The sequence below is a fragment of the Struthio camelus genome, chromosome 24 (assembly GCF_040807025.1).
Source record: "Struthio camelus isolate bStrCam1 chromosome 24, bStrCam1.hap1, whole genome shotgun sequence".
Taxonomy (NCBI): domain Eukaryota; kingdom Metazoa; phylum Chordata; class Aves; order Struthioniformes; family Struthionidae; genus Struthio; species Struthio camelus.
Genome location: NC_090965.1, coordinates 3,791,447 through 3,804,009, shown reverse-complemented (window position 1 = coordinate 3,804,009; position 12,563 = coordinate 3,791,447). Strand labels below are relative to the sequence as shown.

Below are 12,563 nucleotides of genomic sequence, written 5' to 3'. Positions count from 1 at the left end.
AGAAGCAGCAAATCCAAGACTATGCAATGCTGCACACTGTGCCTTTTTCAGATGGTTGTTACCATCCTACAGGGTGAAGAGTGTGTTTATAACCCCACAGGGGACTGGGGAGGGGAGCAGCATCCACATATAGTGAGCTCTCTCCGGGAAAGGGCCAGAGGGCAGAGTGTGGAAAAATCCACTACATTTTTTTCTGAAAGAAATCATCTAAACGCCTTTTAATTTATGAGCATCCCAGTCCTTATGTTTCTGGGCACCTTAGCAAGGAGCAGGCACAGACATCAGTTCCAGGAAAGCAGCCCTGTGCAGAAATGAGATGCAAGTGGGAATCAAACCTGCGCTTGGTAAACATCAGCCCTAATGCATGGCCAAGCCATGGCTGCGTGAAGGTGCCAGGCGTGTGGGATGTGTGTGGGAGGTCCTCTCTGTGTGAGCCCAGGACTGAAGGTTTGGACAGGGGAACATTGGGTGGGCAGTGCTCAGGCTCCTCAAGGTCATCTTATCTCTTTTGACGCATGGCAGTGAATGTGCCAGGGGTGTTAGAAAGGCTGCCTGGCCCCCACCTGCTGCCCAGGGAGGGCTGTGAATGACCGGGAGGGAAGCCATGGAGGGGTGGCCAACCTGGGCTCCTGCGATGGAGCAGCCCTTATCCATGAGGGATTAACCTCTGGCACAGCCAAAGGTGGCGGGGGCCACTGAGCTGGGGGACTGTTGGCTCCCTCCGCACCAAACCTTTGGGCCCTTGAGAGTTAATCTGCTCAGATATCGAACAAACTTGCCTGAGACCAGGCCAGCTTCCTGCAGAGCTGCACATGATGGAGACAGGCAGCCCACCCTCCTGCCCTGCAGGGCCTTGGGAGCTGTATCCCCCCACATGTGTGTGTTAGTGCACGCTGGACCCTGAACATCCTTGGGCTCTACTGATACGGGTTTTCTGGTCCTTCAGCTGAGAGAAGCTGGGAAGGCAGTCAAGACTCCTCCATTGTGCTGAGGCCCAAGGGAGGATTTGCTCCTGTCCTCACCATCGCTGTTTTTCTGCAAGCCCCCTTCAATGAGTTTTGCCCAGAGAGGTCCAAGTTTGGAGAGCCCAGAGACTGTATGGACATTGTATACTGAGGTCCTAGCTGAATGTGGGAGGCTCTCATCCTTGTCACCCTCATCCTTCTCCTCACCCTCTTTTGCTGCCCTCCTGTCTCAGTGAAATGTAACCAGCTGCAGCTCCCTCCAGACTGAACAGGGCTGGCTGCCATGGTGGGTGAAGAGGGCACCCAGCAGGCCCATCTCCCCCACCACAAGTGCACTGCATTTCTTTCCCTAGCCTCTACAGAGACACCCATAAATCTCACCCACCCAAGCTCCTTTTCCTCTCTGCACCTCCTCCCAGCTGCTGCAGGAACCTGCTGCAGTCACTTGGTCCTTCAGTGACGTTCAAGGGGCATGACCCTCCCGGGGGAGGAAAAGGGTCATAGGAAGTGTGTTTCCAATGGGAGGCTAGTGAATAAGGGATGCTGATAAGAACGGAATCCTGATTAACTCAGATTAATTCTTCCCACCACCCAGTCAGCCCTGGAATAAATCCTGCCACAGAGCCAGGCCTGGCAGTGCTGCTCTGAGCATCATCCAGAGATGCTGCCTCCCTCCAATGCAGGATGGGCTGGGATGGCTCACCTTGATGAGAAGAGGAAGAAAGGAGTTGAAGCCATCTAGAATGAAGAGAGAGGGCACGCAGAGAGGACACAGCCCTCTGGGTGCAGCTTGCAAGATGACAGGGTGCTGCTGGAGTCCATGATGAGACATATTGGGGCAGCAGAGGGTGCTTCTTGCTGAATGTGCTCTGGGGCTACGTTTGAGGGTTTCAATTTCCCGCTTTAGTAGCCTTGGGAGTCAGAGATGGATCCTTTTTTTGTGGGGATGGTGGGTTCCTTACCCTGCAGTGGGTGCTGGCTTTTTCCCAGCCTCCTTCCAGGACTGGTGTCCCAGCCTGGCTCATGTCTCCCTGGCTATGCAGGGAAGGGGGTGCTTTTGAAACCCCTGTGCCTCAGAGCTGCCAAAATCTCATTGCCTAGGGCTCCCCTTGCTCCCAGCAGCTTCACTCCCACCAGGGTGTCCCTCTTCCCCAGTACCCAAGGACTCTCATGGGCCTGGGGATGTGGTACCCCACAGGGATGCTCCAGCATCACTGACCACCATGGTCCAGGAAGCCAGAGGTCTCCATCAACAGAAGAGGACCTTTTGGGTGGTTTTTATCATTTTACTTTATTTGTATTAAGATAAACCGCGCCTTTGTCTGTACAATTTCTTCTTAAATATTTGGCAACCTTTAAAAAAATCAAAAAAAACCCAACAAAAAAGTCAAGAACAGTGCAGGCTACAATATCAAAATAGTACAATGCTTGTGAATAAATAGCTCCGTAGAGTAGCTTGGGGATAGGGCTGTTCAGATCGCACAGGGCTGGCAAACCCAGCTCTCCTGGGTTCTCGTCCCTTCCCCAGATGGCAGGAACAACAGTAAGACGGGAACCTGGCTGGGCATGGAGGACGCCTCTCTGCTCTTTCTTAGCCCCTAGTTGCCTGGTTCGGCAGTGGTGCTGTTGACATTTTTGTTGGTTTTGCAGCAGAAGTACTGGTTCCAGATTTGCAGGAAGGCTGTCCGGAACTTTTTGATCCTGAAGGCATAGACGATGGGGTTCATGGCTGAGTTGCCATGGGTGAGGAAGATGGCAATGTAGGTGAGGATGTGTGGCGTCTCGCAGGATGGGCAGAACAAGGTGATGCAATTGAGGACGTGCAGAGGGAGCCAGCTCAGTGCGAAGAGGAACAGGACCAGTGCTAAGGACTTGGCAATCTTCAGCTCCTTCCCGTAATACTTCTGGGGATCAGTGGAGCTGGAGGAGACCTTCTTGTTGAGCTGCTTGCGGATGAGGTTGAAGACTTCCAGGTAGATGAGCAGCATCAACAACAGGGGAGGCAGGACCCAGACGAAGAAGTTAAAGTACACCATGTACTCCATGCTGATGACGGTCTCAAACTGGCACTTGATGACAAACTCTGTGTGGCTGGCATTCAGCTCTTGAGTCCTCCGCATCTTGTTCAGGTTGTTCCAGCCAAACATAGGGGTAAGTCCCACCAGAAAGGAGACAATCCAACAACAAGCAATAGCCACTGCTGCGCGCCGGGGTGTCACCACGCTTTTATATCTGTGGAAGAGACAGCGGTCACAGGGAAGAATTAAGCACTAGCAGGATCCTTTGCTCAGGTTTAAAACTGCTCCACTTGGGGTGGCAGTGCCCGTGCTGAGATTGCACAGTGCTCTTTCTTCCCCTCCTTGGAAAGTTTTAACCACTCATTTGGATAAACATGTTAACATCCTGGTTTCTCTACATGTGCCCTGGGGAACCCCCACCCTGTCTTCCACTGCCTCCCCCAGCCCCAGGGACTGGCAGAGACCTCAAGGGTAATCATGGAGCTCTTGGGGTTGATTCAAAGCCAGGAAACCCGTTAGCAGCCTGGACCAGTGTAGGGGGAGTCTGTGTGATCAAAAGCACCCCCAATACCTAGAGGGGCTTCATGTCTCTTTGGTAGCCCATGTTACATCTGAACACCCCACAGAGCAGCAGCTGACCTCCTTCTCCCCCTCCCCACATGCCATCCCCCTGCACTGGCCATGCGGGGACCCTGCCCCAGATAATTCGCCCCCTGCGCTGGAGGAGGAAATTGCCATCAAAAGCCTCCTCTGGGACTTGCTGAGCTGGAGGAAGGATCTGTTGGTGCTAATGGACCCCTGGGGAAGCTTCTGGGCGGAGCCTGTTTCATTTCCTAATATGCTGGGCCGGTGGACAAAGCCCTCTTTCCTAATGCGATGGTGCCAAGGGATGGAGGGAGGAGGAGAGCTGTGCGTCGGCTTGGCTCTACCCCCTCCCTGGTGCCACCAGGGAGCACAATGGGGCTGTGCCTGTCTCTCCAGAGCTTTCCAAGCGGGAAGTGAAGCCTGCTAGATTGATTTTCCCCTTGGCCCTCACAGGAAAGCTTCTCCTGGGAGGCAGAGAAGATTCACAGCCCAAGTGTTATTGCTTTCCACCGGAGGGGATTGAACAAAGAATGATTGCTGGGTTTTTGAGCAATGTCAGTGTTAAGCCAGCCATGGAGACTATGTGGAGGTGCTGGAAAACTGGGATCCCTTTCCCCGCTGCATGCCTGCAGCCCTAAACTGTCGTATAAACACCAAGCATTTCAGAACTTTTTGATATACCAATCCTGCAGCCAAGGACACACATCCCTTCTTCCCCCCTTGAAGGTCCCTTCTCAAGTCCCAGCTAATGGACTAAAAGTCAGGGTGAGAGCACAGAGGGACACAGGATGGAGCAGGGACATTGGTCCCTAGGTGTATGGAGGGTCTGGAGCCACCAGTCCCCGATGATTTTCCCAAATGAACCCCTTCTGGTCTGGGAAACAATTTCCAGCATCCCAGAGGCAGCCTGGTCCCATGGGAAGGATGTGGCATCGTGGGCTGCTGTTTCCTCTGAGAGCCAAGGCTGGAGCCAGAGCGTGATTTATTCCTTGTGGGGAGGAGAAAGGACAGGAGTCCCTGAGAAAGGCATGGGGCAGGGAGAGCCAGGGCATGGGAAGGCTGAGGGGTGGTAGGAATGTCGGTCAGGGAGCACCGGCTCCCTGGACTGAGCAAAGAGAACGGGGGAGCCGAGGGGAGCATTGGTGGCAGAGGGGTAGAGGGGGCCCTCGTGGGGCTGTGCACCCCACGTCGCTGATAACAGAGTAGGAAGGCCTTCGGGAGGGCTTCTGTGCCCTTCCGTTCATAACCCCCTGCTCCCACCCTGCCAGGCTCAGGCAGCCAGGGGGGACTAGAGATACCAGCATCAACCCCCTCCCTAGCTCCTTCTCTTTGCAAGCCCTTCTCATGGCCCTGCAAGCTAAGGCTGTGTCCCCACAAGGTATCCCCCAGCTCCCAGGGGTCTTCTACTAATTTTGCTGATTGTGCCCCCATCCCAGCTGCTCACCCAGTGCTGCAGCACTGCATAACAGCAATCACAGGTGAGACAAGGATGCTGGGCAGCACCTGTGCAACTGCAGTCCCCAAACGCCTTGCCTTGGCTTACAGCCACAGGCTCCCAGGCACAGAGAAGCACTCATTCCCTCTCCCCCTCCCTGGATGCTTGCATTTGAAGCACACACTTGCTACTGCTGCAGTGAGGAGTGCAGGGTATGGAGTGATCGCTGGGACCCTGCTGTTGGCCATGAACCAGAGCCGAATCGGGGGAGACAGCTTTCACACTTGCAGCCAGAGTGGAGGAGATGGGGGAACCGCTGCAGGGGATCTAGCCCTGGCGATCCCAGCCCCCTGCAGCTCCAGAACATTGTATGTTGTTGCAGATGGTTATCAGACCAGCTGTGGAGGTCGCAGAGACCTCAGGTCCCAGGGCGCATGCGAGCCAGCATGGTCCAGAGGGTGTAACACACACATAACAGGCCAACTGCTCTGCAGTCTGCCGGCTGCACACCCATCTCCCCACCTCACTGCACATTCATCTCGCCTGCTTGCTGCATATCCATCTCCTGCCATGATGCGCATCCATCCCCTCCTTGCAGCACACTCATCCTCCACCACACTGCATATCCATCCCTTCCGCCCCCCCCCCCCCCCCCCCGGTAGAGCCATCCCCCCCGCCCCGGTACAGCCATCCCCTGCCACGCTGCATATCCCTGGCCTGACATGAACGCAATGGCCTGAGCGTCTGGTCCTGGATCGCACTTGTCCCCACTTTGCTTTGCACCCTGAGGTTTAACCAGGACACTGCAGAAGCAGCTAGTGGCTGAGACATGAGCAAAGCCCATCTGCGTGTCCCCATCCATGTGTGCCCATGTCATCATGGTCACAGGAGCCATGGAAATCAGCAACATTTGGAGCCATGGGCATTTTGTTCCCTTTCCCCCTTTGAGTAAGAAGCCAAGGGCAGCGAGGCTTACCGTTTGCAGCCCCTGCAGGTAATGGTACTGCCCCAAGGCCCATGGTTGCTTTCTTTCCCCCGCCTCTCCCTGGCAGCCCTGCGTAGTGAACCGGCAGGAATTTGGGCTAAAACCCAACGATAAAAAAATGATAAAAGCCATAAAATGACTCTGAGTTCCTTCTCCGTCCACTCCACAGGGCCTGGCCATGCAGTTCCCATGGGGCTCAGCTGCTCTGAAGACTGCAAACCCTACCTAAAAGGAGTGAAATGTCGGATCCCACCCTGTAGCCTGACACCATTGCACAGGGTGTTTGGTGGGGAAGCAAACAGCAGAAAGGCTTGAGAGTGCCCTTGCTGCTCCCACTTTCCTGCCTTGGATGTACTAGAAAGAAAAAAAACCTTTCTCATTTACCTCATTTTGCATTAATACGATAGGGCTGGAGTTTGGGATGGGTCTGGGAGGCAAAAGCACTAGAAAACATTCATAATGGCTTACAATTAATAAATAATCATATTATTATTATCACCATTGGAACAATCACTATCATCATTGCATTTTTATTACTACTATTATTTTTATTAACAGCTGTGACTAAAACATCAACAGTAACGGTCACTGCTGTTGTCACAAAATTTGCGTTTGTTTCCTTCATCTGCAGTGTTTCAAGCCTGGCCATAATTTCCAGTTTTTCCTCCAGCCCTCCCTTACTCTGCTACCTGTCTTCATGCTGTCCCTTCTCCATGGAGATGGGCATCATCCCAAGCCCTCTTGGATGCCCTGCCAGGACCGAGAAAAAGGAGCCTGGAGGCAGTAGAGCCACCATCCATCCTCATTCACCTCATGGTGAATTGGTGTGGGCAGGAGTTTTGGCATGGTGTGGAACCAGGTTGTCTTTGAGGGCTTGGAAAACATTGCAAAGAGCCAAGATATCCATTATTGATAGATAATCCCCTCTGGGGATGCTGTTTGCATCCCCAGAGGAAGCACAAGAAGTGACAACTGGAGGCAGAGGCAGACAAACCAGCCCCAGGAGTCACACAGAGCTAATGGGGAAGGGGATGGATAGTTGGAGCAGGCTGTTGCAGGGAGAGAGTTACTCGTGGCAGCATGTGCCAAGAGATGCTTCAGTCACACACCGTTTCTTGGACTGAGGATGAAGTCCCTGGGATAGATGCTGCAGCCTCTCTTCTCCAGGATATTGAAAAATGCTCCCTTGGCCCATTCTCTGAGGACATTATCTCACATTTTCTTTCCCAGTGCTCGTTATTCCCAGACTAGATTCCCCTTCTTCCTTATGCTGGTCACCAGACTGCCAGGTCTGGGTGTGGTTGGACCTCCTCATCCTTCTCCACTGCAGCCAAGAAAGTGGGGGTCAGCCCAGCGCATGCTGTTTAGATGTCTGTCCCCCAAGAGAAAGTGGAGAGCCCATTTTCCAGATCTCCTATCCACAGTTTGATCCAACTCTACAATCAAGAAATATTTCTTCTTGGTTTGGTTGAAAAAGTTGAAAGACTTGACGGATATGAATAAGAAAATGTTTTTGATATTCCTTTGAATACTGTTTTTTTTTTCCTAGAAAATATTTGGAATTGTCCAGCCAGCCCCAAGACGTGGCTTTACTAGATCTTGCTCTGGTAGGGTTTATTTCAGTGCAATTCCTAGGAAATTAATTCGCTAATGAAAGCAAGCCCTCACTAGCGAAATGAAGTCAGAGCCAACATGGTAGGAGGAAAAGAGACCAAGCTGACATGAGGTTCATCTGCATTACGAACACAAGAAAAAGCAGCCAGAGCATGTTCTGATCTAATTGAAAATCTCTAGACAAAAGCACTTTGGTCTCAGAGGGTTTAGGTTTCTGGTCCTTTTTTCCTGGTTGTAGCTTTGCTTCAGATCTTTCGTGTCCTGAAGGCCATGGGATGGGAAAACTCAGATATTGGAGCTTGAAGCTGCTAAGTGTGAAGCCACATCTACTTCCTGTGAGAGGAAATCTCAGCCGTGGTCCAGGGTTGTGGCATGGCAGTCCCAGGGCACCCAGGGAAGGTGGGAAGTGCTGCTGAGGGGACATTGCATGCCAAACGTGGCAGCTGGCTGGAGCTCTCCATGGCAGCTCATTCCCTCAAGTGCTTTGAAAATCATGCCCTGGAGGAAGGAGACAGGCCCTACTAGCATCTGGGATGCATGGGAGATTGTCCTGATCTCTAAGTCTCAGACTTGTTGCTCATCAGACGCCAGCCAGCCTGAACACAAGATCCAAATGTACTGTGAGACTGGTCCAAAGCCTGTGGACACTCTTTCTGGTGAGCCAGAAGAGTGTGGCCTTCTTCAGTGAAGACATCAGTGCTGGCAGGTGACAAAGCCCCTGTCCTGCATCAAAATGGCCTGGCAGCCTCCATCAGCACAAAATTTCCTTGCCAGCCCATGGCCAATGTCCTGCCACAGAGACGCTTCCTTGTGCTCTAAAGGGACAGGAAAGACCCAAGGTGCCCTGTCCCCTCCTAGCACCTCCATTCAGCTGGCCTGCGGGACTGCTTGTGAAGGGCGAAATTCGAAATGTGCCAGCAGGCCCCTGGGACAAGAGGGGATAGGGGGACATGGTGGGAGAGGATGGGCCAGTACCAGGTAGTTCAGGCAAGGCACTTTCCATAGACCTGGCCTCAGATTCCTTGTGTGACCTTGAAGAAGTGACTTAAAGGGAGCTGAGGAGGGAAATCCCCACTTGGATCCTTGCTCGTGTTTGCTTGCTCAAGTTGAGAGAGGGCTGAGCTGGAGATGGGGTACGTGGGCAAACACAACTTTGCTTTTTCTGTGAGTTGCACTTTCTGCAGGGTTGTAAATGGATTCCCACAACAGGAGAGGCACTAATGGGAATATCTGTGTCTTACCCATCAGGCATATGGATGAGGCTACATCCCAGATCTCTGTCTAAAACTTGTATGGCACCCCAAGCACTCACACCCCAAATTAGGGCTGTCCAGTTCCCACTATCACTATCTACACCAACATGAAGCACATACTGGGACAGGGACATGGGGTGAACTGCAGGACACTGAGTTTGGGGGAGCATGGGAGAAGGGACAGCACCGGCTCTTGCACACCTTGCAAATACAGGGCACTCGGTGCTACCTGAGACAGGCACAGCAAAGCCTGCCACATGCAGCAAGAAGAGGTGGGGGATCAAGGTGTCCAAAGAAGGGCGTTTGAGAGGGCATCCTGGGGTAGATGTCCCTGGTGGGTGCTAGATCCTTCCTGCTATGCAGCTGAGAGGCCCTTGTGTGCAAAGCGCTGGAGGGAGGTGCAATGATTTCAGCAGTCACGGCCGCTGCTGTGGCTGGACTCCCACTGAAGCTCTGTGGAGGGGCAGAATGAACCTGGTGGGGCTTGGACTGGCTCAAACCACCACACTGAGTGTTGGCAGAGGATTTCTGCACTGTGTGGTGTCCCTTCCATCTGGGGACATGCTCCCTCCCACATGCTGTCAGCAGGAGTTACAGCAGCTCAACATCCTCAGCAGAGAGAGGAGCTGGGCGTGACCAACCTTCTTCTTTCAGGACCTCTGCACCCAAAATACTTTCTCCAAATGCTGTCTATCAAAGCCAAGGGGGTGTAGCTGGCCTGGCACCTGGCAGGGGATGCATGGGGAGAAGCAGCACCACATCCCACTGCCGTAGGAGAAGTCTGCACCGTGCTGCAAGGCTGCTTCATGCAAACCTGGACTAAAGCCACCATAGGAGAGGCTGAAATCGTGTTCACTGGCTTTTATAGCGCCATAAGTGCACTGAGTTCCGTGGGTCGCAGTGAAGTCCTTCCTGGCCCAGTCTGTGCCCAGGGCTATAGGGTGACAGCTTGGTTTTACCAGCAAAAAATGGCAGATTGCTGTGTAGAAATTACTCTGCAATGACTGCCCGCAAAGCAGAAGTGGCTACAACCAGACAAAGCAGCTGGCAAGTTCGACGGATGTTTCTAACTGCTTTTAATAGCCAGTAATTCTTTAATGGATAAAGGCGAGGGTGATTACGAGGCGTATAAGAGCAAATCCATCCTGCCAAAATTGACTGATCCCTGCACACAGAGATGCTGTGTCCCCAGGGCTTTGGTGAGTGCTTCATTTAGCAGTAGGTGAAGCTAGAGCTGGCCACAGCTCTGGCAAACAGCAAGAAAGCAAAAAAAAAAAAAAAAAGGAGGGTAGTGAGAGAGGAGGTTTTGTGCTCTGAGCTTTGTCAGAGCAGGGATGTGCAGGCTGTGCATGGGCTGGCACCAGGGCTTTGCTCATTTGCAGCTCTCCTGGACCCCAGACAAGGTCTGGGGGAGATGCTACTGCCTTGGTGCGGGTTCAGGCCTCCCTGGCTCCTTTCCTGGGCCTTTGGAGGCCATCCTGGCTTCCCCTAGGGCTGCAGAGAGACACAGGCACATCCGAAAGCACTGCTAGAGACATCCATAGCCCTGCAAGAACCAGGGAAGATACAGGAGAAAAGGGCTTGTACGGGCTAAAGTGCCTGGAGACGGGGGAGTGCTGTGTCTACAGGGCAGCTGGGCTGCCTTGGGGTCCTGTTACCCTAATTTCTTGATACAAAACATGAGACCATGTTAGGGATTTCCATCCAGATGATGGCTCCAAGCGTGGGAACAGGCATCCTCCCCCAGCCCCAGTGGTCTGAGGCCTGGACCCGGGTGTCCAACACATTCCCCTCCTCTGCCACTTTCCTGACACAGTCAAGCCCCATGAAGTTAAGCCCCTAAGCATGTAGCATGGCTTGTTCCACCTTGAGCTTGACATTTCATTTGGGCGGCATCACCCACAGCCTCATTAAGCTGCTTAAGGGGTAATCTCCCTGCCCCTCCATACACATAAAAGTGCACACTTTAGCCACCTGGTTTCTGAGTCTAAACGTGTCACATTTCTGGTTCCAGCTAATGGAACAAGTTCAACCTTTGCCTGCTGAGCTGCAATAGACTTGTATTATCACTTCTTTGGTCCCTGGGATGTTAGGAACAGCCACGACCTCACACCAACCCAGATGAGTTCATTGCCAAGAAATCATAGCCCCTCTCTCAGGGCTGAGACCAGAGAAATAGCTGGCTGGATTTCTGCAGCCTGCTTGGTTCAGGACGTCTGCTCCGAAGGACTCCCTGGGCTTGAGAGATGAATCACAGCCCATCTTTGGGAACAAACCACAGACTTCCAGTAAACTATAGATCTTCTTCCAGATCACTTTCCAGTTGCCCTGTTCTTAGCTCAGAGAAGAAATGCAAGTAACCTCTGCAGCAGCTCTACCGCAGACCTGTGCTGCCGGCTTCCCTTTGGACAGCCCAGCAGCTCTCACTGAAACAGGGAGCTACAAGGGGAAAACGGGAGTGCGGGAAGGCAGGAGATCACAGGGAGGGAGTGTGGAAAGCATGGGAACCTTGCATACATCCCTCTCCTTCAGGATCTCCCCTGGGCACAGGGGAGACACAGCTATTGTCCAAAGAAGGCAAAAGATTTGTCATCCATGGCAATTTTTCTCACATCCTTCATGCAGCATCCTTCAACTGAGCAGTAAATATAAATCCTTCCTGCACATAAAGTTAATCTTGTTTTCAAACTGGGCTTGATTTATAGCATATGGTTGGATCCTAACATGTTCCAATATACGGTCAATGCAAAAGCAGCAAGACTTGATGAGGTTTACTCTCCAGCCTCTCCGCTCAGCCAGAACAGGCTGCTCATGCCAAACTTGTGTGGGTCAGGGTTAACCAGGGGGCTGGGGAAGCCTGGGGCATCCAATGACTTACAGCAATGATGATGATTTAATACCTGTCTCCCTGGCATGACCATCCCTGCCCCAAAAGGAGTCTGGAGATCGCCTGACACCATGGGCAGCACTGACACCCCCCCCCCCCAAGGTGCTGAGTGCCCATGCAGGGGTGGCTGTGCTCCAGATGCGTCACCCTTCTGCTGCCAGGCGATGGTCCTGCAGGTGCACTCAGTGTCCCTGCCTGGCAGGGGGACCTGGGTGTGTGTTGCACTGAGGTACAGATTTGCTCCCGCAGCAGCAATGAAGCAAGCAGAAGGTCTGATCACTGTTCCTGCAGAAAAGTTCCCGGCAGTATCAGGATGGCCAAGGAAGACTTTCCCATATGCACTGCCTGCTTCCTTATGGGGTAACAGACCGCGTTCAGCCTCCCGTGCCCAGGCGGCTCCGAGGCTCCCTCCCAGCTCCACCATGTGTGGTCACAGCCCTCCAGGATTTTCCTGGATCGCTGACTTCTCCATCCAGGGCCTGGGGGTAGGTGGGAGGGAAGTGATTTAACATCATTGGCAACAGCTTCAAAATAACGAAACAAGCTGCAGAACCTCAGGAACTGAGGAAAAAAATATAATGTTCTTGTCGTTTGGCTCCTGGTTTCAGAGACCAGCATTTTTGAGCATTTTTCTGCAATGCAAACTATGACAAGTACTGCTTTTAAAAAAAGAAATAACAGTTGAGATTCTTCAGTAATAACAGGACTTTGGGAATTAGGGCACAGAGCAACAGCCCAGGCACTAAGAGATGGGGGGTGAAATTGTGAGAGTTGATTACATCGCCTAATGGTCAGTGTGATAGATTTGGACAGTTTTCAGT

General features: G+C 52.6%; 1 protein-coding gene across 2 annotated transcripts in view; it reads right to left on the bottom strand.

The window, feature by feature from the left end:
• Positions 1 to 2,234: 2,234 nt before the first annotated feature.
• ADORA1 (adenosine A1 receptor) overlaps positions 2,235 to 12,563 on the bottom strand; it is a 28,591-nt gene continuing 18,262 nt past the window's right edge. Inside the window, exon 3 of one of the 2 annotated variants that reach the window (XM_068918504.1) lies at positions 2,235 to 3,197. In XM_068918504.1, the coding sequence (XP_068774605.1) occupies positions 2,564 to 3,197 (634 nt within the window). In that variant the 3' untranslated portion in view covers positions 2,235 to 2,563. The remainder of the gene's footprint in view (positions 3,198 to 12,563) is intronic. The other variant, XM_009667313.2, reaches the window with a different exon arrangement.